The sequence below is a fragment of the Eucalyptus grandis genome, chromosome 7 (assembly GCF_016545825.1).
Source record: "Eucalyptus grandis isolate ANBG69807.140 chromosome 7, ASM1654582v1, whole genome shotgun sequence".
NCBI lineage: Eukaryota > Viridiplantae > Streptophyta > Magnoliopsida > Myrtales > Myrtaceae > Eucalyptus > Eucalyptus grandis.
Genome location: NC_052618.1, coordinates 12,185,004 through 12,204,259, shown reverse-complemented (window position 1 = coordinate 12,204,259; position 19,256 = coordinate 12,185,004). Strand labels below are relative to the sequence as shown.

Here is a 19,256-nt window from a genome sequence, read left to right as displayed (position 1 = left end):
GGCGTTCGGCGCTGCGTCGGCGCCTCTTGCGAGATGAGCGCGCTCACGAGCCCATCTCCAAGTGAAGGAGGCCCTCCGTGTCTTCAGTGGAAGCGTCGATTCGCTTCAGTCTTGTACACCAGATGAGGATGAGAACCTCTAACTTCTCAAAAGCTGAGAGGAAGTCAGTATTTTCCAAAAACCAACAACCTGAAAGGTCTAGATATTTAAGCTTCTTTGCCATCTACGGAAAAAAAAAAAAAAACAATAATGAATGTCGATGGGTGAGTGTAGAGTCATTATGATTCAAAAGAAAGCATAAAAGGAGAGGAAAAAAAAAGACTTTAATTCTTACCTTGAAAAAACTCCATCCTCCCCATTTCTCATTTATCTCACTTCCATGCAATTCGAGTACAGCTAATTCCTGCATGTGAAAATTGTTTACTTCAAAACTCGTGGGACATTCTTGCCATTGAAGCCATTTTAACTCCTCCATTGAGTCCTCAAAATCTCCACTAAGATGTGCCCCTTCCATGAAAAGGAATCTTAGACTCGTCAAATTTTTGAATTGTTCTGCTGTGTAATTGTTGTCATCTCGCTTGGCTATTTCGCTTTTAATTAGATCAATGGCCTCAATCTTGTCCGTTCCCTGCAAGCAAGAATCAACGTTTATTAATACTAAATCCAACTAAAGTAATCTAATATTATTTGTTCATATCGCGATTGACATGCATTAATGTGTTTAAGAGACCAGCAATGCGAAGATATGATTTTTCTTTTTATGCCAATAAACAATATTTATAAAGGCTAACAAAGTGAAGGATGTCAACTTCCATTTTGAAATTTGGCCATATAAATTCGGATCTCAAAAGGAATTATGATGTCATGGTTCATTCAAAGTAAAAACTTTACAACTTGTAATTTTCTTCTTTCCCATATTGTAGCTTCATTACCATGCTAGTTAAGACAAGCGTGCAATGCAAGGAATTTAATCAAATTGCAATGTGCAAAATCAAAAGTTGATTTGATCTATTTTATTAGAAATATTTTTTCTCTATGTAAATTTCACATTAATTTTTTGTGTATATTACTCGACCGTGCTACTTAATAAAATAAATAAATAACACAGTCTTATTTTCCATTGGAATAATAACTAATTACAAGAAACTAAATATTGTGACAATAGTTATATTAATATATTATGTACTTATTATTTACAATAGTAAATTGAAATATTCTTAATTAATTATTTTATAATCATAAATAACTAAGACAATAATATTAGTTATGTTAATATTCTCTACAACTTATTATTTTATCGTAAATTTTAGTTTAGCAATAGATTACAATTTGATATATTCATAATCATAAATAACTTATTAGTTACTCAAATATAATAAAAATAGTTTCAAATAAAAAAATTAATTGTGGAAAGTGCAAAGCATTTTTAGAAATGAGAAAATTTAAGCTATTTTTGGCTACAAACCTATATGGAATAGCTATTCCTTGGCCCCGACAGGAATAACTACTCCTGATTTTAAGAGTATAGTAATTTCTACTCTGTTTTTTAATCAAATGAAGGAATAATTGCTTCATCAAAATAGAATGGAAATAGAATATTTATTCCTGAGAACCAAATTGTAGCAAGCTTTCACAAATAAAATAATAATAATAATAATTATGCATAAGAAGTCAAGAAGTAATACAGAAAGTTCATGGACTTCCATATGTCATTTTCTTGGAACCAGAAATTTTGCTATTGTACTTCACAATGTTGTACAAGATTTCGTGGATACTCACACGTGAACAACATAATAATTTGGGAAGGATTTAATCTCAACACTCAAAAGGAATCCATGAAAAAAAAAGAAATCTTCAACATAAGTAATCTACTCAGATTAGTCATTGCTCCCAAAGAAATGCTCAAGTGACTATTATAAATCAACTATAAGATTAACAAGTTGGTTGTAGGTCACAAAAAAAACAAATAACAGATAATTAAAATTATTTGGAGATTCACTCCTTTAAGAATATGTGGCTAACATGTTACTATTATTATGGCCCTTGTCGGACTCCCTCCCCCCGGTCAAAATTTTAGAATAGCCATATCTTCAAGACTTCTTTGTGTGGTGTGTAACTCTTTTCAACTTAAAAAAATCGATAGCTAGGTGTGGCAAAAGAAAAAAAAAGTAAAAAGGAAAAAAAACAAAAAAAGGAAAAATAAATAAAAAATAAGAAAGAGAATAGAAAAAAATAAAATAAAAATATTCAAAAATTAAAAAGAAATAAAAAAATTATAACAAATTTACAAAAAACGTGTTTTTCATGATTCATGGTTTTTTATTTGAGCTAGAACAATTTTGAAAATAGGCAGAAATGGCGGGCGTCATTTTTGTTGAGTAAAAAATGAGTTTGTTCATCTTCGGAATAGAAACACTTTTTTTCTATTTAATGTTTATTTGCAAAAGTCTATAACAATTTTCCAAAGTGAGTTAAACATTATGCATTAAATGTCTTTTATTTTTTTTTTGGCATATTTAGTAAATCGTGCTAGTGCTTTGTCCTTGCTTCACACTTGGCGAGCATTTGTTTTATAAACACTTCAACAAAGGAGAGTATTGGGTGACCTCTCACGTCGCTTTGCCATGTTATAGGACGTCTTGTACAAGCAATCTTTCTACAATGCACTTCAGGTGCAACACTTTAGAAGAAGGATATGGAGGAAATTCTTCATTTCCTTGATAGATCTCAAGTGGCATTTCGATCGAGCTTATGCTGGAGGGTCCTTCTAAAGGTTCGGCATAATTGTAAAAGGAAGAGGCTGAGAGTTGTGAGTGGCTAACCCAGCCTCCTTCGTCCCTTGGGACCAACAAGGGGTAGCAGTACTTTTTCAAAATAAAGAAGGATATTTGGCATTTGTTTTTCAATCGGAAGTGGTGCATATTGCGGTTCTTTCAGCTGCTTGTATTTTAGATAATATATATGAAATTAACTTCGGATATTTTCATTCAATGTTGGAATAAACTGAAAAGAACGTATATCATTTTTAGCAGAAACACTCTGATTTCAACTTATGATAGTAACATGGATGAAGAACGAGATGGAATCATACAAAAATACTGAAATAATTATATAAACAATGTACATTTTTAGTTGTAAAATTTAGCTATACCATTATGTTTGTATATAAAATATACAACATATTCATTTTTTTGTTAGTTTAGTTTATTTTTTCACGTAGGACGAAAACAGACACTGACTTTGAATTTCTTCATATATGGATTGGTCTTGAGATTATACCATAGGTCGCACGTTGAGATTGCAAAAAGTGCTAGTCTTTTGAGCAACAACTTAAGTCAAACCAAATGATGGATTAAAGGTATTAGAGTCATAATTATGATTAATTTCACAAATACTTAATTATACAAAATAGAATTTTAGAGTATTTATCTCTTTACTTTTTTATGTAGAAAAAGTAAAACATTTCTCTTTCTAATGGCCACTGCATAAAAATACACTTCATGTCATATATATATTTATACATTATAAGAAACTTCTTTTCCTATCTAATTCGGTAAGCTTTAAATCAGACCTTATGCTATGAATATTGTTAAATGGAATTCTTAACTTAATAAATAAGTATCCCTTCTATTCTCCATTATGGATAGTGACTAAAATTTCATGAGAAATGCGGGCATCATTAGTCCTATTATATTAATTCTAACATATGATTTATATATCCCGAGTAGTTACGTTTTTACAGAAGCATAGTCAAGTTATTTATTGCATGTGTCAAGGAAGCAACTGAATCAATTATAGAAATTCAGAAATTCAGGAGTTTTTTCTTCATAGAATACCCCTATCAAGTATCTAATAAATTTGAAAGCACCTCAATTCTTTGAGATGACTTCATAATTTACTAAGAAATATCTCAAATAAGTTATAGTACTTTTCAAGGGAGAGCAATCTCCTACTTTCTAATCACGTCAATGAAATGACAATGAAACGACACAAGGATACTAATATTAGAAGGTTCTTCATTCACTAGAGCAAGCACTAAGTAGAGGACCAACATTACTTTAATAGTAGAATATGGATTAAGGGAACAAAAAAAGAGAAAGAGTTACCTTGTTTCGCTTTAGCACTTTCAAGGCTTCCTCAGGGTCCCATAACCTGCTATGCTTTTGAGGCTCCCGAGGGTTTTCCTGGCGAACAATTGTCCTACCAAGATCTCTCAAGTGGTCATGCATTTGAAGCTTATGATCATCTCCAATTTTTATCAATGACATGAACCTCAATACTTCAATTCCCTCCTTAGGGAAAAAGCAACAGGCGTCCCACATGTAGGATGCGATTCTACTGTCAGTGCCAATGAAAAAGCAAGAAATATCCAAAAATATTTGTTTTTGTTCATTGTCTAATGCTTCATAACTTATCTTTAACGTTTCTTGCACTTCCTTACAAGGCATTATTTTTAACTTGTCTATTGTCCCTCTCCAGAATTCCGGCTTTTCTCCACACAATAATGAACCTAAAACCTCAAGGGATAAGGGAAGCCCTCCGGTGAGGGATACAACTTCATGAGTGAGATCTTTAAAATCCTTTGAAGGAGAGTCCCTTCGAAATGCATGTTTGCTAAACAGAATCAAAGAGTGAACATCATCCATTTCCCTATGGTCATAGATGTAGTCCACCCCAATTTGTTTAAGAATTTTCTTGTTTCTGGAGGTAATAATGATCTTACTTCCTGGATAAAACCAATCATGATTACCAGCCAAATGCTTCAACTGAACGACATTGTCCACATCATCAAGAAGAATGAGGACCTTTTTACCTTTAAACTTAGAGGAGATGAAGTTAGTCCCTTCATCCTGATCATGAACTTCATTTTTTTGATTCAATATATCACTGACTAACTTGTTTTGTAAGTAATGTATGCCATTACGCTTCCATGATTCCCTTACATCGGCAATGAAGCTACGATGCTCAAATTGATTGGAGAGCTTGTTGTAGATGACTTTAGCAAGAGTAGTCTTACCAATGCCTCCCATTCCATGGATGCCAACAAATAGGGTGGCATGAGATTTATTATCCATGGATTCCATAACCCTACTCACATGATTATCAATTCCGACCAAATTCTCAGAAATAACCAATTCGAACTTTTTCTTCAATTCGCTCAATACTCTTCGGACAATCGATTTCACCAACTCAGCTTCATATCTGTCAAATGTGACCAGAGTTCAAATATGTGGCAACAATAATTTTCTATTGTTTATCTATTGAGAACACAATAATAATTAAAAAATAAATAAAATCTAGGAATAGATTGAAAGACTTTAAGAATTCTTGTCATACCACCATATATTATCATATATGCTAAGTCTAAAGTGCGAAATGATGGTGGTTGCTTCACATGGCATGCGCCATTCTATTGTTACTCCAACAAAGTTTATCAAGCTAGGAAAAGTTGAGGGTATCACTTATGAATCTTAAATATTGAATATATTATGGATTGGAACCAAATTTTAAATTGGTTGTTTATTAAAGATATTAAGGATAACATAGACATGACTTTGAAAATTCATTGGAGTGCTTGAATAAGCAAAAATCCAATAAGCCAACGCAATATGAGAGTTAGCCATCAATTAACAAACAAGCCATAGTCATCACTTTTCATGCAAAAATGAATTTACATACCACAATGCCAATCTGAAAAGTTGTTCAAATTGTGATATTGTGAACTACTCGAATGCAATCGAAGGGATTTCTTCTTGTTTGCACAATTCTGCAAGCTTGTAAGTTTCTACACGTGTCATGAATTTAGTATCATTCTAGATTGGTGCTCATTAGTTTTTATTGCCTCTAAGGATGACAGCATGTTGTACTTTATTTTCCTTTGGAGTATCTATGTTCTATGATTTTAATTGATCTTATATTGAGTTTATAGGGAAGTACACAAAATTTTTTACCCAAAATAAGAGCATTGCTTCAATATATGCAGGTGCATGAGGCAGAAATTACATGTTGGAGATAGGAAATGTTTTGAAAATTCTTTAAACAGACATATAGTAAAAATAATCCTTTTTCCCTTTACCATCATCTTATATAACCAATCAAAAGATTCTTTTGTAAAATGATTTTAATAGCAACTAATCAGCGATATCAATGATTTAATAAATGTACCTTGGGAAGATAAAGAAATGTAGCAAGGCTTGGACGAGATGATGTTATGAGCTTTAAATAAAAATCAACAATAAATTGCATTATTAATTTCAAATAAATATGTTATTAGAAAAGTTTGCGATGAAGATTAATATAACGTAATCCATAAACATGAAAAAAAAAATGGCACAATGTAACAAAATCTTTGGATATAAGCGTAAATATTCATTCATAAAATCTTATTATTTAGGCAAATGGAATCATAACAATAAAATCTATAATTAGATTGGTCGATATCATTAAAGCAAAATAACTAAGAAAAGGAACACTCATAGAACATATGCATCGCAGGATCTTACTGCCAACGAGATCTTACTGTTTTTTTCATATGTAACAAAAAAAACGAAAATGAAGCAAGTGAGAATTAGAACAACTAGTGAACACCCACACATATTAAAAGAAAGTATATGATGTTTTCGTGAAAAATTTTACCCATTGGCTTCATATCCTTTCAAGGTGCTGACTTCATAGAATACTTTCTTCCATTTACCCAAAATCGTTGGGTCAAAAGAAGACCTCTCCTGCAAACGCCTCTCACGCTCATCGAATCCCTCTCAAAATTGTTTTTTATTAAAGATACTAGGGATGACGTGAATGTGACTTTAAAAATTGTTTAGAGCATTTGAATAAGCAAAAATCCTATAAGCCAGCCCAATATGAGAGTTAGCTATCAATCAATAAACAAGTCATAACTTTTGATGCAAGATGAATTCAGGTCCCATAACACCAATCCGAAAAGTTGTTCAAATTGTGATATTGTGAACTACTTGAATGCAATTGATGGGATTTCTTCTTGTTTGCACAATTCTACAGGCTTGCAAGTTTAACTTGTGTTGTGAATTTAGAATCATTCTAGATAGGTGCTCTTATCAGTTTTCATTGCCTCTAGGGATGATTACAAGTTGTACTTTATTTTCCTTTTGAGTATCTATGTTCTATGACTTTAATGATCTAGTATTGAGTTTATAGGGAAGTAGAAGAATAATTTTTACCCAAAAAAAAAAAAACACATTGCTTCAATATATGCAGATGCATGAGATAGAAATTACTTGTTGAAGATAGGAAATGCTTTGAAAATTATTTAAACAGACATATAATAAAAATAATCATTTTTTTGCCATCATCTTATATAACCAATGTAACATTTCTTTTGTAAAATAATTTTAATAATAACTAATAAACTTATTAATGATTTAATAAATGTAACTTGGGAAGATAAAGAATTATAGCAAGGCTTGGACGCTACCATCTTATGAGCTTTAAATAAAAATCGCCAATGAGTTGTACTATTAATCTCAAATAAATATGTAATTAGAAAAGTTTGTGACGAAAATTAATGTAACGTAACCTATAATTAGATTGGTCAATATCATCAAAGCAATAGTGAATGGGGTGTAAGAGTAAAAAATCTTTTGATATAAGAGTAAATTCGTTAAAGCAAAAAAAATTATAATTAGATTGGTCAATATGGTTAAAGCAGAAAACTAAAAAAGAAAGAACAACTTATAGAATTCATGCACCGTAGGATCTTACTGCCAGCAAGATCTTACAGTTTTTTTATATATAAAAAAATACTTAAAATGAAGCAGGTGAGAATTAGAACAACCAACATACCAACAAAAAAAAAAGGACTTAGAACAACCAGTAAACACCCACACATATTAAAAGAAAATAGAGAATGTTTTGGTGAGAAATTTTACCCTAGGGCTTCGTATCCTTTCAAGGTGCTGACTTCATCAAGTGCTGACTTCCATTTCTCCAAAGTCGTTGGGTCAAAAGAAGACCTCTTACGCAAACGACTCTCGCGCTCATGAAATGCCTCTCCAAACCTCCCAGTTTGATATCGCACATCAGCTGGTTTCACTTTGTAGAATATAGGCAACACTATTTGCTTGTTACTATTTTTGCACTCCATTATTTGAACCAGTTCATCTAGGCACCAACTGCTTGTACCATAATTCACAGAGAGAATGGGGATTGAGATTTTACTGTTCCTAATGGCTGCCAAAAGCTCTGGTTTAATGTTCTCGCCGTGGCGGAGTTCATCATCATCTCTGAAAGTATCAATTCCAGCAGTGAAGAGCCCATGGTAGAGGTGATCGGTGAAGCCATGTCGAGTATCTAGGCCTCTAAAGCTCAAGAACACATCGTAGCGGTTTCCGGTCGGTGCATTATTGTTAGTTTCGTCGGAGACGAACAGATCAATGAAATCAGTTTCTGTCGGCACAGTCATCGAACCAGATGCACCAGTATCAACACCCTCTGCATTTCCACTCGCATTAGTTTTCCTCTTCTTAATGAGAAGATGCATTTCGGCCTCCGACTCTGCCATTGAGTTCATCTTTCAAGCCCTAACGGAGAAAAAAAAACACAATGCTCCTCAGAAAACAGGAAATGCCTTCTTGCCTCTTCTATTGTGGTCTATCAAAATTTCAATACACATGAAGCGGTGGATTTGTTCGGACGATGAGAAGTGTAGAGACTTATGTGAGGCTGTGGCATGGGTTTGTGGAAGAAGATGAAAAGGGGTTTTGGGTATTGGGTTTTCGGGGGGATGAAGATTCATGTGGTTCAATATTTTCCGAACGAATGCTCGGAACAGATAAAAAAAAAAAAAAAAAATATCAAAGCGTCGGGACAGTGAAGAGTCCCCTGCTTAGTCCACTACTTGCGCCATTGAACTGTCCTTTTCTTTTGTTCATATATTTTCCATAAGAGAAGGTATTTTTGTTAATTATATTTCCGCTCTTGATCCCACTTTGGGATTATTTTTTTTAACGTAATCCCATATGGAATTTACCCTTCTTACTTTGAGCCTTGTAAATATTATACTATCAAACTGATAAACTTCATTTTAATAATGAAATATTGTATTATAACAATCACTTACTCTAAAAAACTTATTTTCATTATGTGTGTCGATGATCATAAATATCATCAAATTGCTATATACATTTATTTTGTACCTGAGCGTAATGAGAAGAATGTCTTTTTGGCTCTCGTTCTACCTTAATTTTCTCTTCTTCTTCTTCTTTTTTCTGTCAAACCTCAATTTCTTCTTCAAATCTCATAAATAAATTTAAATGCCTTTTTACTTTTGCTTTTCTTTATCATATATTTATTTCTTTATTGGTTTGATTTATCTAATCCAACCGGTTGGCATGCACCAATAATTCAACATTGCCTTCATGTGGTGAAAGTTTCAATGCACAGGAAAATCCAAGACAATCCTACCTAGGAAGAAGAGAACATGCGAACAAGTTTGGATGCACAGCAATGAAAAAAAATAAAACCAAAAATAAAAGAGAATTGCCATTATGATATTGCAAATTAGGAGTGCACAATTTCAGGTCCAGTCCACCCAGAATTTGAGAATTAGATCAAAAATAGCAATTCCTGATTTTTGGAACCGAACCGAAGCCGGTCCAATCCAATAAAATGCGTCACCAAAAACGAAACCTCACACCTAGCCCTAGATATGGGAAGAAGAGAAAATAGATGGGACCTACTACATAAATCTTATTTCTTTTTGTTAAAAATAATACTTCTGGCGTGAATGCAAGCCTCACAAGCAGAACCTATTTCCCTTCGTCCTACAGCATTAACTAACTAGGAAAGACGCGTGTAGGTATTTTTATCGCATTGGATAACAGTTTTACATCATCTCATTCATTGACATCATAATATTAGGTAAGGGCATAGTGAATTTTTTGAGAGAGCACAAGAAATTCTCAAGTTTTCAGTTTTATATTTGTATAAATAGATAATGTTTAGAACTTAAATAAAGCTTTTTCAACCATAGAAACTTAAATAATTCTAATTCCACAGTTTTTTTGGTCAAAAAATTCCACAAAGTTTATAGAGCTATTTCCTTACCTACATAATACCAATAATAGTCTCATCTTTGGGATTACTATTATTTTTAGAATGAAGTACTTAATTTCAAAAACGTGGAGATTATATATATTTCGAAATCAATAAATTTGAATTTACTTTCTTTAATATTATGAAATGGTCATGCTCTTGCATGTTATAAGATGATTTTATTACTGTGTTTGGACAAAATGATAATCTAGAAGGGTACAAGCTCCGTGTACACGCTTATATGGTGATTATATGCACAAACGTTCTAAGAAAGTAAACTTTTGATCATCATATTCTTGTGAATTAGATTTTAATCCTAATAAATTATTTTAGCGACAAAACTAATCAAAAACATATTCATTAGATTGATTAAATGCTTTCGACCCTTGAAGAAATTAAATTCATTTCCCTAGATAATCTAAATCAATCACATATTTGTGTGCCCTTTTTTGCTAGTGAATTGGATTAGTGAACTAATCTAAATGGATTAATTCCTACTTTTTTTGTAGATTTTCCACGGATTTTTCACCGACACAAAAATGTCATGTCAAACAACTAATAATGTTTTTGAATGTAGGGTTAACGGGATAAATTTAAGATTAGTTAGTGATTTTTTTCGGACGAAAAAATGTTTGGGCATATTTTGCATTGGACATAAAGTTTTGAATTTTTTTAGGCAAAAAAATTGGGGTTAGATTTAGGATTGAATCCAAAGTTGAAGATTTCTTTTTAGATAAAAAAATTCTGGGGTAGAATTAAAATTGAATTTAAAATTTGAGAGTTTTTAGGACACCAGATCTATATTAAAAGAGGTAAGAGAAAATTGAGGAGTTTCACCTGTTTCAATCATCCAAGGGCATATTTGTAATGAGGTAGCATTTAATTTTCTTTCCGTCCTTTTGTCCCGTGGCTGGGTCCCACCAGTCCTTACTTAACTTAAGACTGCCCTCATCTTTACCAAGTTTTTGTCCATTTCTTATTTTAAATGAGTGACCGAGTCTATCACTCTTTTCTCTATTTAATTATCAAATAAACAATTAACTTTTTTAGATATCAACCTATTGATTTCATTTAGTCAAATTTATTAATTTCACAATTTCTTAATTAATCCTAAACCAAATTAATAAATCAATTTTTACAATTTTTATGGGCAAACTTTTTTTTTTTTTTTTTGGTTTAGTTTAGCGATTGTTTTAATATTTTGCCCTTCTTCTTGACTTGGTCAAAAAGTGGGCTTTGAGAAAAAGGGAAAAGAAGAGATATAAAAAGTAAAAGATAGAGCACGCACCAACGACAGAAACGAAAAGAAAGGAAAAGACAGAGAGAGAAAGAGAGAAATGTTTGGGCACGCGCGAGGTCTTTTCATTCTTTTCATTTCTCCTCCTCCACGAGAACCTGCCTCCTCTGTCCTTCTTTTTCTTTCTTTACTTTTGTCGACCACTTCCTAGTTTGTCTTTCTTGAAGTTCTCTCTTTTGCCGGCCATAGCCTGCTCTCTGTATTTCTCTTCTCTTTCTTTTCGTTTCTTTTTTACTTTTGGAAAAAGTATTTCTCTTTCTTAGCCGTGAAGAAAAATCCCCGTCCCACTTGCCCGAGAATCCGCTGCTATTTTTTTTTCTGCCCAGATTTTCTCCTCTTCTTTGGCCGTAAATTCCGGTCCCGACTGCCGAGATTTCTCTCATGTCGAGATTCCTCGTCCCTGAGGTTCTTGCCTTTGAAACAAAATATAAAGTTTGAAATTTTTTAAGACGAAAAAATTAGGGACCGATTTAGCATTGAGTCTAAAATTAAGGGTTTTATGAGATAAAAAAAGTTTGGGATAAAATTAAGATGGAACCTAAAATTTGAGGGTTTTAAAGAGATAAAGGGAAAAGGGAGAACACGCACCAAGAGAGAAACGAAAAGAAAGGGAAAAGAAGAAAAAAATGAGATGAAAAGAGAGTGGGTTTTGCGTGTAGATCTCCCCTAGATTTACTTCTATTCGCAGTGACCAGTAAATGTTTAAGCTATTTGTTCATCTAATTGGGATAATTCTCGAAATTAGAGTACAAATTCAAAAATTATATGAAATTTATATTGTGAAATTCGATTTTGAAGTTGTTAAACCATGAAAGTAAGGTGTAGTGAAGCTGTGGTGTTAAACATGAGTTGATTTGAAGTAACATTTTAATAGAAAATGTCCGGTAAAATTTCGATACCCATATAACAGTGGATTTGTTAGGAAGATGTAAAGTGGAGAGAGACTTGGGATGAGTCTTCCTTAAACCTAGGCCATTGCTTGCACGGTTGAACTTTCATTTTCCTTCCCTTTTGTGTCGAGTTATCCTCAATCAGAAATGGTATTTTTATTGAATATTTTTAAGCTCTTGATCCATTTAGAAATTTAATTCCTCACACTTTAAGCATGTTAAATATTATGTTGTTAAATTGATAAATTTCATTTTAATACTTATAAGTTTAACATGTTAACACGTGTCAAGGATCATAAAAAATTATCAACATGCTATATATATTTATTTTGTATCCGAGCACAATGAGAATAATTTCCTTTTGCTCTAGTTCTGCCTTAATTTATTCTTCAAATCTCATAAATTAATCAAAATGTCTTTTTTACTTTTGCTCTTACTTTATTATGTATATATATTTCTTTATTGGTTTGATTTATCTAATTAATCAATTGGCTCACGCCAATAATTCAAACTTGTATGAATTAGTAATTCGTTAACCGAGACCACCGACCATGCATTTATAACTGTTGCCTCCATGTGGGGGGAAATTTCAATGGACAAGAGAATCCAAGGCGATCCTCCCCGGGAAGAAATTAACATGTGAGCAAGTTTCGATGCAAAAGCAATGAAAAAATTGAAACCAAAAATAAAAGACAACTGCTTTGTTGGTATCTATGGAAAGCGGTCATAATTGATTAATACATACAAAGCGTCAAGATAATTGACGCACCATTGAACTTTCCTTTTTTATTTTAAATTTATTTTCCATCAAAAAAGTTACTTTTATTGAATATATATTAAACTCTTGATCCCAGTTAAAAATTTACCTTGAACCTATATAGTATTATCATGTCAACTAATGAATTTCATTTATCAATGATCACTTAAATTTACAAAATATATATATAAAGACTTCGGATGATTATAAACCCAAAGAAAGTAAAGAGGAAAACTCTAGTGACTTGATATTCGACTCCTCCCTAGGGGAAGGAGGGAAGGTTGCACTTTTAGGACTTTCCTTGCATTTCTCCCTTTATTGTTTCTTGGACAAACCAAAGGACAGCCAATAACATTGAATTAGACCCATAGTAAATATAGTTTATAATGAAAAATGGACCGAGATGACTTTCAATGACACATCATTTTTTATACTCATATCTGCCTTAATTTTGCTAGTAATTGAATACGATGGCAGATATAATGGGAAGATTGTCTAAATATATAATAAGACCTGGACAACGACTTGCCATCCATCTAGGCAAGAAACATGGACCACTGATAAACTTTATTATTTCTTGGACTAACCAAAGAGCAGCCAGTTGAATGCAGTCGCGACCTAATCTCGAATGCACCACTAGGATTTGACTAATGAACTGCTAAGCCCAAACTTAACTAGGGCTCTTCCAAACCCATACTAATTTGCGACAGACTTAGGTTCAAGTATTTAGCATACTAATCAATTCATAATAGGTTAAATTAATAATTATAGTGATTTTTGGGCAACAATACCCTATGGATAATGCCTAAAATATTCATATAATCAACATTGACAATGTTCCAATTTAAGCCATAATAACGAAACTTGATTTAAGAAAATTACCTTGATTGGATTTTTATTTTTCTAAACGGGACCGGCGCCTGGGATTCGCAAATTTACGTCGGGGTCGGGCTGTGGCGGGCAGAGCAGCAGCAGGCCGGTGTCGGGTTGATGAACTCAAGACGACGGGGCTTGCAGCGGACTCACCGGCACGGTAGGAGCAGCAAGTGTGCTGCGCTGAAGGGACGCGACTTGGCTCGTTCTGGACAACGAGATCAGTGGCCCGTCGTCCTCAACCCAAGGAGTAGCAACTGGATCGGTAGAGATCAGCAAAGGTACAAAGACTCGGGGCAGCAGCAACGTCGTCACCGGGACAGGGAAAGCAGCCGAGTTGGTCGCAGCTCGCTTGCTGCCAGGGAGTGGAGCGACGGCTTTATGGTGCAGCGACGAGCGAGCGGAGACGTTGCGACGGGCGGGTCGGAGACGTGGGTTGCTGCAGGAGGACCAGCAGCAGGTCGAACGGAGGCACGGCTCGTCGTGGAACCGGGAGTGGCGGTGGGTCGTCGGCGTCGGGCGGAGACGCGGGTTGCTGCGACGGGCGCTGCAGATTGCTGGCGTCGACGGGAGGGAAGAGGCGCGGCAACGGGCGGCCAGAGGCGCGGGCGTCGGGCGCTGCAGGTCGCGGTGGTGCTCGCGGGCGTTCGGAGCTCCGGCGGCAACGGGCAGCTGCAGAGGTGGAGTTGCAGGTCGCCGGAAGGAGGGAGTCGGCGGCGGGTTGCTGCAGCGTCGGCGTTCGCCGATCGCCGGAAGGAGGAAGTCAGCGGCAGCAGGCGTCGGTGACGGGCAGGGCGCGGCGACAGAGGCTCGGAGCTCTGGCGATGGGTGGAGTGCGGCAATGGTCGAGGGCGAAGTCTCTAGAGAAAAGGTCGCGAGCGGCGAGGACGATTAAAGAAGCTAGGGTTTCTGAAAAACTCAAAAATAAAAAAAAAAAAAATGGGAGTCTGATGGTACGTATTTTTTGGGGGGGGAGGTAAAGTGACGGACAGGTGGGGGAAATGGACGATGGTGGGAGGGAAAGAATAAAAAATTAATTTGGGGGTGGGGGACTGTCAGGTGGTGGGGAGGGAAAAAGAAAGTGAAAAAAATTTGGGGAAAAAAAAAAGACAAGGGAAGCTTGGGCGCAGATTTTGGGGGTTGGGGAGGATTTCGAAAAATAAATATAAATTTGAGATAATGATAAAAAAAAAGTGTAAGATTTATTAATATTATTAGTATAAATTCACCATAAACTCTTTATTTATTTATTTGTTCATGAATTTGAATTAAATCAGTTAAAAATATTTTAATATTTAACGTGTCGGAACGTATCGAAATTCCTACTTTTTAAGAAATGACGTATCGCGTGTCGTGTCGCGTGTCGTGTCGCGGTGTTTCCGTGCTACCTAGGTTTTCACTGCTTGCCTCACGTGCTTGTGACATGGATTTGTAGAAGAAAATGAAAACATATAAAGTAGGGGTGTGCATGGTCCGGGCGGGCGGTTCCTGACCTAGAATCGGGAACCGCCCGCTAAGGACCGTTTCGAAAAAATTGGAACCGGGATCCACCCGTTTGTTGCATGGATCCACTCGGGAACCGGACCGCCGGTCGGTCCGGTTCCGGGTGGATCTATGGAACCAATTTTGAAGCGAAACAATTTTGGTTTCAACATAGAACGGTCGGGTCTATGAGTTCAGAAGGAGGGGAGGAGGTCTATGGTCAAGTTTTCAACATAGAACGGTCGCGAAACAATTTTCCACGGTTGTGGTGGGTGGCGGCCGACACAAGGGGGTGAACAACAGTGACGGAGGAGCAGCGGCGACGGCGTCGATGCTCAGGGAGAGATCGAAATGGCGATAGGATTAAGAGGAATTGAGGAAGAGACAAAGAGAGAGTGAGGAGACGAGATCTAATCTAGGGTTTCTTTTAGTAATTTTTTTAATATTAAAAAGGTTCCGATCCGGTCCAAGTGGGCGGATCCGCCCATGAAACCGAGAACCAGATCGGTACCCACCGCATCCGAAAAATTGGAACCGGGAACCGGACCGGTTCCCTCAAGAACCACCGGTTTCGGTCCGGTTCCGGGCGGTCAGTGGTTCCGGGTATTTTGCACACCCCTAATATAAAGCATCAGGATTATGAAGAGGGCACACTAAGTCCACCACCTGCACCATCGAACTTTCCTCTTTCTTTTGTTAATTTATTTTTCATCAAAAAAATGTGTTTTTCGTTAAATATATTTTAAGCTCTTAAGTACACTAAGAAATTTACCCCTCTTACTTTGACCTGATATATATTATACAGTCAAACCAATAAACTTTATTTTAGTATTGAAATGTTGTATTATTAACAATAACTTATTATCAACATGTGTTGGGGATCATAAAAAATTATCAACATGCATAAATGTGTGTGTGTGTGTGTGTGTATTCATTCAGTACTATAACACAATGAGAAAATTTTCTTTTTTTGCTCCCGTTTTAATTTCCCCCTCAAATTTCATAAATTAAGTAAAAACGCCTTTTTGCTTTATTATATATATATGGTTTGATTTATCTAATCCAAAGTATGTACCAATAATTCAAACTTGCTAAAATAGATATAAAATAGTAATTCATTGACAGGACCACTAAACATGCATTTATGGTCATCGCCTTCAACTGATGGAAAAGTGAATTTTAAGGAAACGTAGATATTACAAAACTAGTTAAACAAATTTTCGGTGAAATTGCAACCTTTTGCTCATTCATTGATAGGACCACTAAACATGCATTTATGGTTGTCGCCTTCAACCGGTGGAAGTTTCATTGCACAGGAAAAGTGAACTTTAAGGAAAAGTAGATATTACAAAACTAGATTAAACGAACTTTCGGTGAAATCGCAACCTTTTGCTCTCTATCGATTCCTCACATGTGCCCGAGCAATTGCTCTCTCTCTTCATTTTTTCCTTTTCACTTCCTTTGTTCTTCTTTTCTTTTGCGGACCACTTTCTCAGATTTTTTTAATTTTTATAAAAGCTCTCTCTTTTGCTGACCATAACCCTCTCTCTGGATCTCTCTTTCTTCACCTTGAAGAAAAGCTTAGTCCTTCTCTTTTTTGAGCTCTCTTTGGGAATGATTGCATGCGGAAAAATCGCCCACCCCAATGGGGTGAGGATCGTCTGCTTTTTTTAAGCCTAGATTTCCTTTTCTTCTCTGGCCATGAATTTCGGTCCCTAAATACCGAGATTCCCCTTGTTAAGATGGAAACTGCTCTCTCGACCTCGTCCTCAAAGTACTTGTCGTCATTCGAGGTTCATTGGATATAAAGTTTGGAAATTCTTTTTAGACCGAAAAATTGGGAGCTAACATAGCATTTGACTTAAAGTTGAGGATTTTTTAGACAAAAAAAAAAAAAAAGGTTCGAGATAAAATTAAAACCAAACCTAAAATTTGTGGATCTTTAGGTTATTAGGAGCATATAGAAAGAGGTAAGCGAAAGTTGACGAGCTTCACTGGTTTTTAGAATCTTGTAATTAGAGAACTTGTGATAATTTTCTTTTTCCACCTGTATCGATGTCTGGGTCCCACTAGTTCTTGCTTTTCGTCCATTTCTTATTTTGAATGGATGGCTGAGCCTCCCACTCCTCTCGCTAGTCAATTGTGAAGTTACCGATTAATTATTTAATCAAATTTATCGATTTCACAAATTTTTATCAACCCAAAGCCAAATTGACAAATCAAAATTTTCAAATTTTTCCGGCCAATGTTTTTGCTTGGTTTCGTTTGGCCATTGTAATCTTCCTTAGACAATATAAATTGTCGTATGTGTTAATTCAAATATTTATATTGTTGAATGGAGCTGCAACGTGCAGCCTTAGTTCATTTTAGATTTAAAATAACTTTATACAATACTTAAACATAAATACATGTGGCTCCTCTTAAATAAGTTTTACTTACCACCCAAAAGCATATTATTCTTATTTAAATATAAGATAATGAGGCATAGCTTCCTTTTATAAATGTATTAAATAGGTTTTACTTACCACTCAAAATATATCTGAGCATATTAATATTGTTATTTAACTTGGTTGGTGCAAGATGTGAAGCAATTTGTACGTTTAATATTGAGTCCATCCATTTACATACCACTTAATGCATTTTTTTTTATGTAGTTACTCGATAAAACAAAGCTCTTCAGACATTGAATCCACTCCAGTTAAAAGATTTGCACCAAGAATTGAGTGAAATGTAAAAATCCAATGCATTAATCACTTCATTTTACAATAAAAAGAAGCTTATTCTCATAGCCGCTTGTGACAATGCAAGTTAAAAGAATTATCAATACTATTTATATACCAACAATCCAAACTAAAAGGTCACTACTTGAAATTGTGGAGTGTGAAAGAAACAAAAAAACAAATGAGTGCTCGTGCATTTCACGATCACTATTGTTTATAGTATTAATTTGCAATACTACATAAGTGCTAAATTATCACTTTAACTTCTAGAGCTCAATTGCATTGTTCTCTAAAGCTAACCAACTCTAGCTCATCTCTTGTCTCCACTGCAAAGGATAGTGAAACATTGTTTCAAAGAATTTGAGAGCTCTACATGTGAATTTGACCATAGTCAGTTAAAGCGGCATCTCCAGGAACTAGTCTAAACATGCGAGGAACTCTTGGATGTCAAGTTATTGATTTCATTTAGTCAAATTTATTTATTTGTTTCACAATTTCTTAATTAACCCAAAACTTTTTTTTTTTTTTTGTAAACCCAAAGCCAAATCAATCAATCAAAATTTATAACTTTTCTCGGCAAATGTTTTTTCTTGGTTTAGTTGAGCGATTGCTCTAATATTTTGCAAGGAAAATGAAAAAGGAGAGATTGAAAGGGAAAAAGGAGAGCACGCACTACGACTAAAACGAAAAGAAAGGGAAATAAAGAGGAAGAAAGGTAAAGAAGAAAAATAAGGCAGGGAGAGAGAGAGAAAGAGTTTTACGTGTAACGTGCACGGGATCTCATTAAATTAGATTTATTTTGATTTGCAATACCCAATAAGGATTTAAGTTGGTTATTTGTTTAATTGAAGTGATTTTCAAAATTAGAGCACAAATTCAAAAATTATATGAAATTTGAATCGTGAAATTCGATTTTGACGTTAAGTTGTGAAAATAAGGGCATTGTGGTGCCGTGAAATTTGATTTTGGCCGATTTGATCCGATTTTCAAGAGCGTTGATCCGGTTCTTGGTTCTATAAAAATGGAACTAGTGATTTTTTGTCCAATTCGGTTCCTCGAAGGCGGCTCTTTTTCATAACTTTTTTAAAAAAAAACTCTAAAATAGTAACAATTCTAGAATTTTTTAAAATTTTTAAATTTTTTGAATTTTGTTTGCTAAGTGATCGATT

The 19,256-nt window shown here is 34.8% G+C and overlaps 1 protein-coding gene across 2 annotated transcripts; it reads right to left on the bottom strand.

The window, feature by feature from the left end:
• Positions 1 to 11: 11 nt before the first annotated feature.
• On the bottom strand, positions 12 to 14,768 carry LOC104445194 (disease resistance protein RPV1-like). Of its 2 annotated transcripts, none has more exons than XM_039318093.1 (5): positions 13,895 to 14,768; positions 7,905 to 8,555; positions 4,107 to 5,202; positions 335 to 628; positions 12 to 223 (listed from the first exon to the last, which is right to left on the bottom strand). In XM_039318093.1, the coding sequence occupies exons 2-5, from the start codon at positions 8,543 to 8,545 to the stop codon at positions 44 to 46; spliced, it is 2,211 nt and encodes a 736-aa protein (XP_039174027.1). In that variant the 5' UTR covers positions 8,546 to 8,555; positions 13,895 to 14,768; the 3' UTR covers positions 12 to 43. The 2 variants fall into 2 exon arrangements, with proteins under 2 accessions (XP_039174027.1, XP_039174028.1); XM_039318094.1 differs by having other exon boundaries at positions 23 to 153; positions 13,895 to 14,767.
• Between the last annotated feature and the right edge of the window lie 4,488 nt (positions 14,769 to 19,256).